We start from the raw sequence: 16,492 nt of genomic DNA, 5'->3' as shown, positions 1-16,492 counted from the left end.
TCAGGTAAAGAGAGAGGACTGAAGAGCCTGGAAACTAGCGAGAGGACAAGAGCTAGGTCTGAGAAATGGCGACTGCTCAGAGAAGGGGTGAAGATACTTCACCTTATCAAAGGTTGGAAAAAGAAGCCGAGTGCCCATTGTGTCACCAGACAGTAGAGGAACCCAAATTTCTTCCTTGTAACCACTCATTCTGCCTAAAATGTCTCAACAGACAAGCAGTGGATGCAACGGTTGACGGGAGATCAGACATCATCTGCGTTGCTTGTCGATCGTTTGTCAAGATTCCTGGCAAAGGTACATTTGACGAACTTCCAACTCCTTTCTACCTCAACAGACTAGCAGAAGTTGTTTCCATTGCAGCCTCCGATTCTTGCGAGAAAACCTGCGGGATGTGCAACCAGAGCAAAACATTGCGTTGCTACTGTTTCGAGTGCCAGAAATTTATGTGTGGATCTTGTGAAAACAATCGTAAGTGTGGAACTTTAGCCCAATCTCATCGCACCGTCCTGATCCAGGATCTCACAGAACAAGATTTTGAAAGAATCATCCGAAGACCTGTCATGTGTAAAACGGAAAAACACGAGAAACTAGTTGTAGAATTTTATTGTCACGACTGCAAAGTTTGTATTTGTAAACTATGCGTGATTGAATTTCACAATATTCATGATGTCGAAGGCATCGAGAAAGCCTCAGAGAAAAGCAAAGTGAACGTGATGGATTCTGTTAAGAAGCTCAAGAATGTATTGAGTGATTGTGAAACAGAGATTGAGAGACGTAAAAAGGGTGCTCTTAGAATGGAACGTAACATAAAGGCAGTTGAGGAGGAGGTTCACAAGAACGTAGAAGAACTTATCATGAAACTGAGGTTATATGAACAGGAAGCTCTCGCAACATTACAAAACCTGGGAAATAAAAATCAAAGTGCCTTTAAAGAGCAACAAGAAAAAAATGAATCACGATTAGCAATGTTGAAAGATTTTCTTTCCTATGGGGAAACGGTGTTGCAAAGTGATTTGCCCCTTCCAGTTCTGGATGAGCACTTCACCTTTGTAGAACAGTTTGGACAGACTTTACAGGTTGAAGATGAGGATAGTTTTGAACCACTTCATGTTGATTATGTCCCAAATGAGGAATACACAGAAGTATTGAAGGCTAGTTTAGGTAACATAGTTGTTCGTTCCACAGACATGACAAGATCTGTGCTTCAGGGAAGCTTCTCAAAGACAGTGATGAAAGGGGAGGAGACTTGTTTCACAATCATCACAAGAGATCAAGATGGAGAGAGTATTTATTGTGAAGATGATTTGATTGTTGTCAACATTTCCACTTCTACAGAGGAAGAGTTATATAAAGAAATAGAAGACAATCAAAATGGTAGTTACAAAGTTACCTGCACCCCACAAAGTAGTGGCAAGCACAAGGTATCTGTGGAGATTAATGGTGAACCACTGGCTGGGAGTCCATGGACATTTGATGTAATCTCACCTGGTGATCTCTCTTGAGTTATATTTTTTCCTTTATGACGATAAGAAAATGTCTATGAGGCACCATCATATCATTTGCTTAACCACAGAAGGTACCTATAGTTGAAATACAATGTGTATAGTGGAAAAACAAGGTTCTGCTTAATTGACAATGCTTGAGGTTCCATATTTTTAATCAACAAAATATAGAAATTTATTGCATGGCAAGGTATTCCTAAAGTAAATCCAAGTATTCTGATTGGTTCTTACCTGGTCTGTATTTTGTTATACAGCCCATTTCCATGGAAACAGTCACAAGGCATGGTACTTCTGGTCACAAAAGCTGGAAAATTTAAACTAAACTACTTACTAAACTCACTTGCTTGATGTAAACTGGGGAATACTGAATCTCAGTCATTTTCATGTGGGTCCTAGTGCACTTGATACTGCTACAACGTTGAGCCAATATTCCCCAGAATGGCCCGAGCACTTGGCGAGTAAGAAATTAACATAGATAGATAGACTTGAGTCTAGTTCTTTCTGTAGAATAAGAAATGAATCACTGAAATACTCCAAAACATTTGAGTCATAATATTTTCAAAAGAATTATTAGGCATTTGTATAGTACTGTTACCTGTAAACAGGCATTTTCATATCAAAATGTAGTCTCAATTAGTTAGCTATTAATATGAGACAGAAAAAAATAGTATTACATTAAGTTGGAATAAGTCCCAAAATTTTGCTATCTGTTAAACCAGGGTTAAAGAGCAATTTTCAATTACAGGTGGAAAGAAATATAGTGGTTTTGCTATCCTTTGTTTTTTGCTAGTTTTAGCCAGAAAACCTACTCCACTCGCTCAACCAGTCAGATTCAAAACTACAGCCGCCCGCGCCAAGTTTTCCTACTTAAAACTACATTGGTTTCCAGACCCTTGGTCGGCAAATTAACCCAGTAATTGCAGTAATGAACGAAGAAGCCCAATGTTGGTAACGAGATAAATTTGAGTGTTTTCTTCGATCCCCTGAAGGAGATCTTATCACAAATACCACACGTCAAAAGAATCTCATTTTTACCTATGGACAAGATTACGGGAAACAAATAACGACTAGATTTCCGTCGTTCTAGTATCTAGCATCAGTTATCATCGAAGCAGACTTTTTCTGCCTAGGGTTTCTTTCATTGCCGTTAAGCACGTGTTCAGTCATCTCTAGTCGAGATAAGAATTATTTCATTCCATACTGTTCCCGGCGTTTTGTCAGGATTCTGAGAAAATTCGGCGGCAGCCGCTCAGACTTCTGGGTGGAAAGAGGCACTGGATAAAATGTCTCTCTCAACAAAATTACCTGACTTATTTCGCTCATGAAGCTAGACTGACCCTGACCCCAGAACTAACCACGCAATCACCACAGATCAAGGGACTTCACAGAACGCCATGGCTAGACTATTGTAAGAGTAAAATACATGACAGGGTTATTGGCAAAATTTACCAACGTATTTTTAATAAGGGTTTATTTAGGGTTATTCATCGTGTACTTTAGGGATTTACTTAAGGGTGTCGGATATGCATCATTCATCTTGCGCATTTTATTTTAACTTATGGTTACATACTGTAATAAAAGGTATATTTAATCGTAATAATGATAAAGTCAGGCGTTAGCTGAGTCTTTCGATTATAAGACCAACAAATTACTCTTTCGTTAGATCGCTACTAGGTTATTAAACTAGCTGTACTAATGTAATCTTTGGACCAACACTAGTTCGGGGAACAACCAGTCTGGCTTTCGATTTGGATTGTGAGAAGGAAAGAGATACACGAAGCCTGTATTGGTTTAGTTGATCTTATAGGGTGTTTTCAGCTGATGTAAGTCCCTATGAAGGAAACTCAGTTTATTTTAGGCTGTGAAAAACTCACACTTTATGTCCCGATAAATTTCATTATTTTTTCATATTCGACACAAAATCCACCAGCTTTGAGGACGAAAAAATTGTACCTCATCCCTTCCTAGTTTCACGCAAAATTGAGAAAAGACATAGTTATTAGGAAATACTCTTGATCCCTCAACTTCCTTTTCATCGGCAGAAAATGCCTTTATGTGCGCTGAGATCAATTGAATTGTCAAATCAGTTTATCGCACGCATCCCTTACCATTTGAAATTTGATAATTTTCTTGGAATCCCCCAAAAAATCCTATAACAATCTCAAAAGAACTCTAAACAAGGATGCAGATTTACCAAACGTGTTATATCATCGATTCCCTTTTGAATATCCTACTGACTAACGCTTGGTTTTTTTTTCCACACGCTCCTTTCAAAACTCATAGAGACAAAAATCTGGGGTACAATGGAATAAAGAAAAATATGAAATCCGTAAAATGAAGTCAAAAGAATTTTATAGAGGAAATTCCTTTAGTTTATTAAACTGGTGTTGGAACATGGAAAATGAATCATCAGGTATATGCGAGGAACTCTGCATGTGGGCTACATAATCTGCGACCTTATCTATGTGGGTAAACTTTGAAAAGCTTCCTAAAACTTTGGTTCTAATTTGTGCAACGACATAAATCAAACCTGTAATAAGATAACTTTCACATAATTTATTCAATTTTTCCTTAATACATAGCTAGATTAAAGAGTAGTTGAAGAAAAAAAGACAGTCAAAGAGATGGTAAAAAAAAGTTCTGAAAGCTTTTCGCAAGATTAGGCAACACCTGCAGACAAAGTCAACAACACCATTTGTTAAAGACAGTGTTCGTTTACTCTTACTTCACCCTTCTACAAAGAGAAAATTCAGTTCTTGTGTAAATAACCAACATCTTGGCATACTGTGCTTGATAACCAACTAAAAGATTGTAGATACAATGCATGTCAACAACATACAATACAATTTTATTCTCCATTTATAGAGAGATAGTAAAATAAATATCATAAGATAGTCATAAATCCTAGATGGTCCACATCACAAGATAGATAAGTCAATTTAAAATGCTTGTCTTAGATAGCGTTGATTTAGGATATTTCTGAAAAAAAAACTGTTTCACAGGTCAATTTGAAATTCATTTGTGTTATATCTGAAAAAAAGCCGTGATGTCTGACTCCTTTATATGCCTTGAGGTATCCAATAACAATAACAATGATTTCCCGACCCAAGTCTAGGCTTTCGAGATTAACTATGTAAGTTAGATATTGTCACAAAAATGGAGTCCAAGAAAGCCCTTCGTGTTTCTAGTGATAATGCACAGTGTTTTTTTACACTTATGGAGGATGCGAGGGCGTATAAAGCAGAATGCAATGTTTGGCAAAAATATCGCTCCCTGAACAACTATTTTTACACGTGCAGCTCGTGAGGGACATGCTTGAACAACTGATGCTACTTCATGGTGGATCGTTGTCAACGGAAACGTGCACCTTGAAAAAATACAGACAACAGGTGTTGCATACAGTTCAACCCTACATAGGGCTTACGCTATAAAAATCACAATAAGTATTTCAGTACCCCTCAGGACAGTTTCTAGCTGTACGAGCATCACTGAGTATTAACGATGAAATTGGTGTTGATCTCTCTGCTCCTTGGCTTTGCGTTTGTTTTCCAGCCTACGGCTTCAGAGTACATCCGTGGATGTTACTACACCAACTGGTCTCAGTACCGACCCAAAGGAGGAACCTTCTGGCCTGAAGACATTGATCCATTCCTATGTACCCATGTGCTCTTCTCCTTTGCACAGGTCAGCCGCGCGACTCACACATTGGAGATCTACGAAGAAAACGACCACGATTTGTACGGAAGAATCAATGCACTCAAGAAAGTCAACCCAAAGCTGAAGACTCAAATCGCTGTTGGCGGCTGGACTCATGAAGAGAAAGACAGCCCATTTTCTAAGATGGTGGCTACGAAAGAGAAACGTGCGATTTTTATCAAGTCGTCCATTGACACTCTGAGGAAGTTTGGATTTGACGGTCTAGACCTGGACTGGGAGTATCCTGGGATGCGCGGTGGATCTCCCAAGAGCGACAAGGGAAGATTCACTCTTCTTTGTCAAGAGTTAAGAGCTGCATTCGAGGCAGAAGCTAAAGCGACTGAGAAAGAGCGCTTGCTTTTGACTGCAGCGGTGGCGGCAGGACTTTGGACTATCAAAGGCGCATACGACATTGCTGCTATTGCCGAGCCCCTTGACTGGATCAATTTAATGACTTATGATCTTCACGGCACGTGGGAATACAAGACAGGGCATCACGCTGCTATGGGACCAGAAGGCGACAAGCTAACCCTCCCCTTTGCTGTGTGGTACTGGATGAACAACAGGGACACGTGGGAAAAGCCGGGAATCAGGAAAGGGATGCCAGCTAACAAGATTGTCCTTGGTCTAGCTACGTACGGACGTGCGTTTGGATTATCAAGCCCAGCAACGAATGGCCTTGATGCGGCACGAGATTACCAGTACACCCCCAAAGGAAAGTTCACAGGCGCGGAGGGGTTCCTAGCTTACTATGAGATCTGTAAAATGGGACTGACTGTTGTGGAAGACAACAAGGCCATGGCACCGTACGGTTACAAGGGTAAGGATTGGGTCGGTTTCGACAACCCGGCAAGCTTGATCTACAAGATTGACAACGTGGTAATGAAGAACGCACTACGAGGTGTTATGTTCTGGGCGATTGACTTGGATGACTTCTCTGGGGAGCACTGCGGGCAAGGCAAGTACCCACTGATGAACGCCGTCAAGAAATACCTTACATCCGGGGTACAACCACCTCCAGTTACCAATCCTCCTCCACCTGCGACAACGCAGGCCCCACCCCCCGTCCCAAATACCACACAAGCGCCTCCGCCTCCCCCTGTCACTACTGAAGCTCCACCTCCAGTAAGTCCCACAACTCCAGGGGGAGGGGGTGCAGGAGGAGAGTGCGTCGCCGCTGGCCCGTGGACTGGTAATGCCGGAATGGATGCTTGGTGTGCATCGAATTGTGCCAAGGGAAATTGTCCAGCAACGCATTGCAAGTGTAGCTGAAGACACACAAGGAATTCTTAAGTCGATGGCATTTTGCATGCATATCTTGATTTGGACAAAACAGTTAAGACTCAAATCTTAACAGTGTTGATGTCATTTAAGAGCCAATAAAAATATTTGCCGATATTAACCAGTTTGCATATTATCGATCAAGTGGGCTCTATTCGGTCCTTTTTTACCTCCAATCCTTTAGAAGACGTGGCAGTTCAGATCAAAAACGATTCTCTAGTTCATCATTTCAAAATTCACATTTTGTCGTTTATTCTTCAAAGAATGTTTCTTCAGGGCGCCTTTTTATACTTGTACTATGCATACAAAAATATTCAGTTTTCCACCATCAGATGGTTAAACGTGGGAAAACTCATTAGCTCCCACATTTTCGTCCTACTGTTTTTTCACCAAAAGCTCTCCCAAAAACTGTCGTCCTCTTGTAAATCAATTAAATTATTTGGGATTCCGAATCATTTTCAAACGGATCATTTACAATCTGCGCACGAAAGGCACGGATTTGGATTTAGGAATCTCAGAAGCGAGAGTCAGTTTATGATTACGATCTATCATTTACTGCACGTAGTAGTACTAGCTGCCTTCCCACAACACGAAGCACGTAAAATCGAAACCCTTTGTGGGGGCAGTGGCGGAATTTTGTAACATCAACGCACAATTCAAGAGATAATTTTCATCACCTGCAGCTCAAGCGGAATAGGTAAGGAGGACGCACTTGAGCTGGTTTCCAAAATATCGATGGTTTTCCGAGGGCTGCAGTTGTGTCAGGCTTTCTATGTGAAGTGTCTTACTCTTTTCAACCTCTTGAAATAAAATTCGTCGCCATTATTATCATCATCGGCATCATAGATAAAAAAGTCTTCAAAGAGAATTCAGTAAAACTTAGGAACTCTTTTGCAAAATTGTTAGCCATCAGAATTTCGGAAGAGGTGCACGAAAACCTACGGGAATAGATGAGACTAAAAAGTTACACTTTAACGGCAACTAACCCTTATCCTTTTTTGGAGAACTGGAACTTTGTTACTTATCGTTTTTTCTTTTTTCTTTTGCACTTCTTTTCGGTGGAGGTTGGAAGATAGCTGATATCGTTGATGCTTTCATCCTTTTAAAACACCGCCGGTGTTTTAAAAGGATGAAAGCATCAACGCGAAAGCATCTGGATTCATTGTCATGAAACGTCTTCGTGTTACCAAAAAATGCTTTTAAATCACAAAATTTTACAATTGCTGATGAAAAATTTAAGAATGCGAACTGAATGAGTGGGTTCAAAAGCACAAACGTATTACACAATTTCCAAGGAAAGGTAATTTCGCTGCTTCGTCATATGTTTTTCTTTAGATACTTGCAAAAACAGCTGTGCGTGTGTTTACGACAAGGATGACACTAAAAGGCATCCGAACGCTCTCTATTTGTCAAACATTCAAGAGCCTTCTCAGCTGCTTTACAGATGACCGTGAAAATCTAAACAGATTCTCCCCATCTTCACAGAGGTTTGACAGACATTTCAACCTTTTATTTGACCAAACTGGTTGTTATGGTCATATTTTCATGATGTAATCTTGATTGCGACCAACGAGAACTGAACACACTCTCGAATGTAGTCCCATGTCTGGAAGAAAACAGTTCCATTTAAGCCTAAACTATTACAAAAAGGGGTCATGTAAGGTCATCAAGTAGTCTTACCTGAGAATGATCTAATTCAATTCGAAAATCTCGCATGGTCACTTTTCTCTCTGCAGTATTCAGTCATTTGGCGGTGGAAGGACAAACAAATTCACACGCCCTTGGGGATTCCCTCAAACGCTTACCCGTTTAAGATCATAAGGGTTGAAAATCTTTATCCATTTTCAGCCGAAACGGCTCAAAAATTCTTACTGCTTACTCCTTTGCAGGAGAGGAAGTCAGTTTTTCAATCTTTCCGTACGTTTTCATCAGAGAAGCTAGTTCCATGACACCATGATAATACGAGAGAATGCAAAATTATTTTCGCAATGATTTTTATCTCACGCATCAAAATTTAATTTTAAGCAACTGTCTACCAGAGAAACAAATTGTCTGAGTTTTATTGAGAGTTTTTTTTGTTTGTTTAGAGTGAGAACTTGAATCCGAATTCTACATGGACAGGTGAAGTAGTTTGTTATTCTCCCATTTCAAATTAAGCCTCCAAAGCTACCCATTCCTTCTATTGGCGGGTTCGATCATAGGGAGAGGACGCTCGGCTGAATTGGATCCAGTTCCCTGTCTACTAAATTTTCCAACATGGCTGCCAGTGCTTCTCAAACACGTGTGAAAGAAGAAGTGGAGAGATCGATAGAAAAGCTGGAAAAAGAAAAGCTGAGAGGGCTTCAGGTCAGTTATTAGTCAACTTCTCCATGTATATTTAGCTAATAAATATGTTTTCATGACATTTTTGTTGAAATATGGATTATTTTACTTGGATCCGAGGTAAAGATTGTACATTATGCAGCCATAAAAAATATCGGCTTTCCTACCATTCTGCCTGATAAACCCCAATCCTGGCAATTTTTATGAAAGATTTCTTCGTCACAATGTTGCCTTAGACTGATATTAGCCTAAAAGATTTGGTGATAGTTCAATTTTTCCAGAATGCACACTGTTTTGCCTAAACATCTTCATGAAAATATTGTTCGGCCAGTGACGCCCCCCTACAAATTGGCTTTACCATGATGTTCCTTATTCTGTATTAACGAGATGGCTAACATCAGAATTTTCCAAAATGAAGCGAAGTGTCTCAAGTGTTTGTCGTGAATTCTAAAATATCCCTTGAAACGCCTTAACTCTACTTAAGCTAGGGTGCAGATAATCGGTTGCATTTTTCAACTGAAACTATTGCACTTTCACCCTGATGGAAGATTGTACATTATGCAGCCAAGTGATGTGGTTACAGTTTGTTTGGACATACTTGTACATGGGGTTTAGCAAAGAGAATGATAGATTCATCATCTATTTTGTCATCATTTTCCTGATTCTCAGTAAATAGGTAGGAATGTATGAGAAACCAGTAAAAAGTACACAGAAAATACAGAAAATAAGATGAACAACTACAATAATGAGTAACATGGCCAATAAAAATGATACCAAGAATCCAGGCAGGAATTAAAAGAAAACTAAAGAAAGATAGTATTGTACAAAATGAAGGCAAACATTTAATTTGCTACTGACGAGTACTTCAGTTTATTAGCCAAAAAAAAATTTTTTTGTGAGAATGTTAGGCTACCTCTGTGATAGTGAACTGAAGCAAACAGAAAGTTTGCTCACTTTTGTTTTTGTCTTTTTGTGGTATTTTTTCTTTGGAATTAAGGTTGATTGCAGGAAATTCACTCATGGAACTTTTTTCAACTAGTACAACAAAACTGAATTTGCCACACTTTGATGTGTGAAAAGCAGCTAAATGAAAGGAGCACATTGTAAGCTATGATGCTTCTCTGGGGAGTGTGGTAAATGTTGGGGATTTTTTTTTTGGTGAAGGATTTTCTTCACATTTACATGAAATAAGTCATATTTTGACATGCAAGTGGTAGCAAGGAACAGTATGATCCTCTCAAGTGAATTGCAATTAACCATGTACACCCAAGCATCAATATGCATACTCTTCATACTGTTCCCTATACATTTCCCAAGTCCTCAAGTCAAGGAGAATTTTTTTAACAACCAAAAGTTTTTCTAGTTAGTGATCATTTGACATATTCTTGTGACTCTAGTGTGTGACTCAGGGTGTGATGTTGTAAAGAGAAATTAGATGCTAATCACTCTTAGAGATTGAAGGTTTAAAGAAATTTGTTTAACAAACTTTCTCTTTGTTGTCTTTCCAAATAGGCTAAGTCTCACTTGTGTGCAGCTAAATGTTGTGAGAATTTAACACCAAGTAAGGAGGAAGTGCAACAATGTATGAACAGGTGTTTTGTTCCCATTCAACAAATTCAAGAATACCTTGGTAAAGAGCTTACTGGATTTCAGGTAAGTAGACTTTTAGTGTGGTTTGGAGGTGATTTTTGAATTTGGAAGGTTTGGAGCTAAAGTGAGAGAGTGACTTCAAAGTTTTCTCTGGAAATTCCCAAAACCAACCAAGTCAAGTGGCTTCCTTCAAATCAGGAAAACATGATTACTAACAATAATTTTTTTTGTATTGTTTTTTTTTTCACTTTTTATAGATTGTTTGTTTGTTTGTTTATTTTACTGTTATTTTTCATGACAGAGTAAGCAAACATTGTTGATATACCAAGTAACATCTTCTGGGCAATTTTTTTCCTATTAGACAATAAAAAAAAGAGCTGACATGAGTATTTTGAAACTATGATGACAGCAAGATTGAAAGTGTGTCATGAAAAATAATGTAGCCAGCTCTGCTGATTTCCCATGTGACTATGTAGGGTTGCTGTTAACTGTTATTGTTTTCCTGTATTAAGGATCGTCTTGGCCGTTGTGCTCAACAATGCCAGGACAAAATTCAAGACAATGTTGACCCAACTACTACACAGTCTGAATTGACTAAGTATCAGGCTGAACTGGACCTGTGCGTTGATCAGTGTTGTAAAACACATTTGGAACTCATACCAAAGATGTTTGAACGAATCAATAAAGTATTGTCACAAGTGCAAGATCCCAGCCCAAGGTGACACTGGTGTGAAATTTAGAACGGAAAATTAATTCATCAATGTCATTGCAACAGTTTTTATTGGGAAATTGTAATTTCAGAATCTCAGTGATCTGCAAAACTTCATCTTGGAGTCAACTCACATTTTCTATCTACTGTCTGTGGAGCCTCTATTTTTTGAAAGGACACTGGCAAGGCTTTTAGAAACCTTTAATCCAAAAGAGTGACGAGAATTTGATTTCTCCTTCTTGTATCATTGCTGAATCAAATATCAGAGTCATGAGAATAAAGGAGATGATTTGCAAGTAAAGAAGCTCTTGATTGTTGGACAAATTATCATAGTCAGTTTTGTAGAAAATGCATTACAAGAAGAATGTGCTTAAAGATGTTAAGTTGTAAGGGTTTACTGTGTTCCCAACGTAGAATACTCGGGATGGAACCACTGCTTGGTCTTGACTGGAAGAACTTTTACATGGCTGTTGTATTTTGGTCCTTTTATTGAATGGACACTTTAAGTTAAGGGACAGTTTTTCGTGTCTGAGGTACCCCTCTCCGTTGGAGGTTGAAGTGATAAAACCTCTCCTTTAGACACCTCTATTCCAGAGACACAACTTTGGTCGCGCATGACCTCATCAGGGGGAGGGGGAGGGGGAGGGGTTGGTCCCTTTTCATTATCTTAAAGTTGTCCCTTGGATAGATTTTCTCCTGATGAAACCTCTCTTTTAGACACCACTTCTAAACGCACATACCGTTTGGTCTTGATGGAAAATAATGATCTAAAAATCTTTGCAGTTTCATGTCTAAGAAAGTACTCCTCTATAGCGATATGTTACTTTGTGGATATCGAACTTAAATCTTGCAGCAAATGGTGAATAATTTCAACTGATATAAATCTTAAAACTTCGTTTTCCTTTCTTAATGGAATCCAGGAATCTTATGGTTGACTCAGTTGCTTGAACGATCTTTTGCTCAGTTGATTTCCCTGCTTTTTTTATCTCCCTCCTCCTATTCCGAATTTTTGTGAACTTTAAACGTTAATACTTATATTTGTTCAATCTCTCCTTCGAATGGTTATTGTTTTTTATAACTTTTGTTCACAAAACTTTACTTTTCTACATTATTAGCATTGTCCAATTCCTCGCAATCAGGCGATTGAATCGAGTGATTTCAAAGTGAATAATGAAATGACGATTGAACTTCGCGTTATTCAGTTTTGGCTTGCAATCGTACTTGTGATCTCAAATCGATTTTGAAAAACTAATTAGTATTCCGAGCAAACTGCGTTCCCCTGAGTTCAGTTATCATAGTGGTTGTAAATCTTGCACTCCATTCTCTAACTCGTTATTGCTCGCCTAGCAAACGTGTTTTATTCTTTACAAATGCTTTAGATCGTTGCTGATGATTTTGAAAAACAAACCTTGTATAGGGTTTCAAAGTAAATACCCTGCTTGACAGCATGAAATACAGTTTAATTAGTCATTAAGTCAGCGAATTTTTAACAGTCTTCGGCGAAAGCCATTGATGATGGTGCCTCTTTTAAAGGTTGAAACAAAAGCTCTGGTATGTAACCTGTCTCTAGTTCATCCCCTGATTCCTCAAAGAATTCAAACTGGACGCCTTCACAATTGATCTCACTCATCGGCCCCTGTCCAAACCGCTGCAAGGTTTCTTCTGACGTAACAGTGATTGAATAGATGACATCGTTTTGTAATTTTATCCCTTTTGAAAATATGACGTCTTGCGTATCACTATCATCGTCGCGGTTATCAAGATCTGCTTGATGTGACGTCAGCACAGAATCCCTATCGTCACGCAGCTCAACTCTAACACTCGATGAGGCTGATTGCGTGACAGCCGTAAAAAGTGCAATGCCCATGATGCTGATTGGCTGACTGACCTTGAATTTCACGGTGGATTGTTGTGGTGCGACTGTTGTCCACTTTGGGCGCAGCGCTGTTGATTCGAAACGCGTGCAGCGAAAGACCGCCTCTTGAAGAAGCCCAGCACGAGGCTCTGTTGGAAATTTAACGTTGCAAGACTGAAAGTTGGAGTTGAAGCCGATGTACATATTTGCTACTTCTTCGTGACTTAGATAAGATGACTGAGCCACGTTTTCAGTGAATTCCTTCATACTCATCAACGGGAAACGAATGGAATAAAACGCATCCCCAAGAACCTCGCGTCTATTCTCAGCTGTCAACGGAAGTGACAATCGCTGGCATTCCCGCCCCGCCCACCTCACTGCTGCTTGGAAAAGTACCGTCTCCTTGACAACTAAGCTGTCGCGTTTCAAGAAAGCAGTAAGCGTTCTGTGATCGATTTCTACGAATTGGTGATCTTGAGCTACTTCAGAAGCGTGTTGGTCGATGATTGTCCAACATTGTTTCTCCAGGCCATTGCTGACCCCAAGCAGACAACAATGGTCCAATACAGGAAGAGTGTTCGCGACAGTTAAGTTACTCGCGATGAATTCAGTGCAGATCTCCGCCAAGCTTGGAATAAGGTACTTCCGGGCTAAGAACAAGACTTCCGGCGCGTTATCAGTGGTCAGCTGTACTTCGTCGTAGTACATGTACCGGAGCATCTCCAGAAACGATTCCGGTTCACATTCTGATATTTCTACCTAAAAGGAAACTTAGTTGGCTATCAACCAGAAGTTGATAAAGGAACAGTCATTGCATAAAAAGTGTGTTCGTTTTAAGATTTTTGACGAATCCTCGTTCTTGGATAGAAAATGCCTTCACAATTTTGGATCACTTCCGACAATCGACTATACTATATCAAATACGAACAAAATGTACAGAAAGTTTGTTTGTTTGCTCATTTATTTGTTTATTTACCTGCTCTCGTGATGTTACTTCAGCCTGAAGTGCCCCAAACGCGTAAAATAGCGAAGAAAACACCGGACTACTAATAGCCAGTACATACCGATGGGCAGGAATGGAAGTTTTCTCTGTCCTGCCGACCAGAAAACGCACATCACTAAACAGCTCTCGGTTAAACATGTATTTGTTTCTTTCACGAAGGGAACTGCGACTGGTCTGCCACTGGTCATCTTCCCCAGTGTAACGCAGGCTCGCGCGTAGAGCCAATTTGCTGCCATAGTAGTCCATTCTAGAATCCAGTCGAGTCTCAATAACCGGACGATCCAGTTTTGAATCCTGTCTCGAGTCCAGTTTTTTAGGCGGAAACGCGTCCATGCCAACTTCACCCATCTACAATCGAAATAAAGATTAGATCATGAGCAGCTTGAGATTTAGTATTACCAGGAGTTAGATTTTGTGGGGGTGGGGGGAAAGAAAGGAATCTTTTCCCTCTGGCAACTTTATCTTTCACTTCTTCGGCGGTCACACAGATTCAGCGTATTATCGTGTTCAGGAACAAGTTGGCGAAGCATCCAACAGCTTCGTCCATGGTGAAAATGTTTTCACACTAATGCTGATTGATTGATAATGGTAAAAGGACTGAGTGGAGTCCAGTTCGGTCGGTAATAATACGAGTGATTAACACAATTGGACGACCGCGAAGCGGGAGTCCAATTTGTCAGTCACTCGTATGATTACAGACAGAATTGGATGACAAGAAGTCCTGTTACCAATTAATCATAACCGATTTAATTTCCGAAAACAATAAATACATTTAGGTCAAATATCTCCGGTAGAGACAATGTCTAAATTAAAAAAATTTCTCCATTTTGGAAATTCTTCAATTTTTTTGTTTAGGATGTGGCTGTTGCTATGGTTATTGTGTTTAAATCTGTGATTGGTGGATTTGGCTGAGTGGTCATAGTATGATTGACTACTTCAACTGTCCGATCACAGGTATCTGATTACAGCCAACTGTCTGATTACACTGTTCGATTACAGCTCTACAGAATGATTAGTGAAAAATAAAGCAGCTAATACGCCAATCACGTTTGAGGAAATTGGTATGGTTATGATTAAAGAAAATAATAGAACCGATTTTATTCTTCATTCATTTTAACCTGGGCTCAACAATAAATTATTGTGAAATCTTTCCATTTAACTGTGATCACCTGCCTCAGAATCAGAGGTGGGCAATTAGTTATCTGAACACGCTATTCCTTTGTTTTGTTCTACTAAAGATCATCACCCGCTGAGATTTATAGCGTCTTTCGATGAAATTTTCGTAACGAAGAACCTTTAAACTGAAACATGCTATTTCAAGATCTAGTCATTCCCTGGCTCGCTCGTTTTTTACAATTTTGTTCTGTTTAGTTTAGAATTCTGCTAATGTGGATGAATCTTATGAAACTTTATCCGTGAATACCTTAATCGCTTAATAAAGAATGTCTGACAGCTTTTAAAAATACTGAGAAGACCTAGAACGAAATCATGATTTTAAAATGATTAAGCATCCTTTTATCTGTCGAATGGAAAGTATAGATTTAGACGTTAATTTTCAAACCTTCGAACTTTAGAAGCTCTCAATGGAATTAAAGAGTCGAACCTATTACTTCTGAAAAAAATCATCATTACATAGTGTACTTTCACAATATTAACTAAAATACTGCTGGTCTAACCCAAGCCGTTTAATCCCCGATTCATATAAAAAATTGTGATAACTTTCTCGTACATTAAAAAAAATTACTTTCTTACTATATTAATACATTTTTCCTCCAAGTAAAAGATGAGAAAACACACTCGTCTAGTGGAAGGTTTTTCCTTGATGTAAGACTATAAATTAGGGAAGATGGTGGGAAATTTTTCCTTTTATCCTGTGGGTTAAGGTACTGATGTTAACAGAGTTTAACTGAAGGATATAGTTCATATAGTGCCTACTTTCGTTTTTAGCATTAATCTTAATGTGAACCTTACCGCGTGTAAATAAATCGCTTGGAATCCCCAAAATGTTCCACAGGATGTATGATTCAGCCAGAATACCGAAGACCACTGATAACACCCCGGCAGCGTGATTCAAAGCTTGTGCCCTGTCTACAGTCAGAAAAAAAACAGTCAGTGAAACAAAAGATTTTCTTTTCGTGATAGAAACCTGGTTCTTAATAGGTGAAAACAACTTGAAACGTATATAGCCAATAGAACCTTTATCTATGTGATGTCCTTGATAAAAACAAATACATCAACTCTCTTATTCAAACATATTTTTCTTTCAAAGGAGAAATATAAATACAGATATCATAAACTGTTTTAATTCGCTTCTTTTAAATTCTCTTTTCTATTCTTTGAATAGCGCTTATACTCGGCTTCAATAAGTACAAAACAAATATGCTTGGTGTTTTCGATTTCAAACTGGGCGCTATCAAAGTAGAACGTCTATGAAAGGCCTGGATTCATAGAACCGCATCGATTCCCTATGGGTAACTGACTCAGATTTTACTTCGTCCTACGGTGATGAGAAATATATTTAAAACATTTTTCCC

At 39.0% G+C, this 16,492-nt stretch overlaps 3 protein-coding genes and 1 pseudogene across 3 annotated transcripts; 3 read left to right on the top strand and 1 right to left on the bottom strand.

Annotated features, from left to right (window-relative positions):
* The first annotated feature begins 65 nt into the window (after positions 1–65).
* On the top strand, positions 66–2,247 carry LOC131798997 (E3 ubiquitin-protein ligase TRIM45-like). The gene is made up of 2 exons (XM_059116665.2): positions 66–1,576; positions 1,757–2,247. Exon 1 carries the CDS (start codon positions 66–68, stop codon positions 1,500–1,502), a length of 1,437 nt encoding a protein of 478 aa, XP_058972648.2. The 3' UTR covers positions 1,503–1,576; positions 1,757–2,247.
* A 2,725-nt stretch (positions 2,248–4,972) lies between these two features.
* Positions 4,973–6,600, top strand: LOC131799064 (chitinase-3-like protein 1 pseudogene; annotated as a pseudogene).
* A 2,085-nt stretch (positions 6,601–8,685) lies between these two features.
* On the top strand, positions 8,686–11,396 carry LOC131799069 (protein FAM136A). The gene is made up of 3 exons (XM_059116744.2): positions 8,686–8,825; positions 10,314–10,454; positions 10,904–11,396. The coding sequence occupies exons 1-3, from the start codon at positions 8,736–8,738 to the stop codon at positions 11,111–11,113; spliced, it is 441 nt and encodes a 146-aa protein (XP_058972727.2). The 5' UTR covers positions 8,686–8,735; the 3' UTR covers positions 11,114–11,396.
* A 971-nt stretch (positions 11,397–12,367) lies between these two features.
* Positions 12,368–16,001, bottom strand: LOC131799081 (BTB/POZ domain-containing protein 6-B-like). The gene is made up of 3 exons (XM_059116753.2): positions 15,930–16,001; positions 13,932–14,306; positions 12,368–13,714 (listed from the first exon to the last, which is right to left on the bottom strand). The coding sequence occupies exons 2-3, from the start codon at positions 14,304–14,306 to the stop codon at positions 12,587–12,589; spliced, it is 1,503 nt and encodes a 500-aa protein (XP_058972736.2). The 5' UTR covers positions 15,930–16,001; the 3' UTR covers positions 12,368–12,586.
* Positions 16,002–16,492: the final 491 nt, after the last annotated feature.

This window comes from Pocillopora verrucosa, chromosome 1 (genome assembly GCF_036669915.1).
Source record: "Pocillopora verrucosa isolate sample1 chromosome 1, ASM3666991v2, whole genome shotgun sequence".
Taxonomy (NCBI): Eukaryota; Metazoa; Cnidaria; class Anthozoa; order Scleractinia; family Pocilloporidae; genus Pocillopora; species Pocillopora verrucosa.
The sequence above is the reverse complement of the archived record's forward strand: the minus strand, read 5'-3'. Positions and strand labels throughout refer to the sequence as shown.

Coding starts and splice junctions, on each gene's coding strand:
- LOC131798997 (XM_059116665.2), top strand. CDS start 66: ATGGCGACTGCTCAGAGAAGGGGTGAAGATACTTCACCTTATCAAAGG.
- LOC131799069 (XM_059116744.2), top strand. CDS start 8,736: ATGGCTGCCAGTGCTTCTCAAACACGTGTGAAAGAAGAAGTGGAGAGA. Junction 8,826..10,313: donor AAAAGCTGAGAGGGCTTCAG/GTCAGTTATTAG, acceptor CTTTCCAAATAG/GCTAAGTCTCACTTGTGTGC. Junction 10,455..10,903: donor AAGAGCTTACTGGATTTCAG/GTAAGTAGACTT, acceptor TCCTGTATTAAG/GATCGTCTTGGCCGTTGTGC.
- LOC131799081 (XM_059116753.2), bottom strand. CDS start 14,306: ATGGGTGAAGTTGGCATGGACGCGTTTCCGCCTAAAAAACTGGACTCG. Junction 13,715..13,931: donor AAGTAACATCACGAGAGCAG/GTAAATAAACAA, acceptor GTTTCCTTTTAG/GTAGAAATATCAGAATGTGA.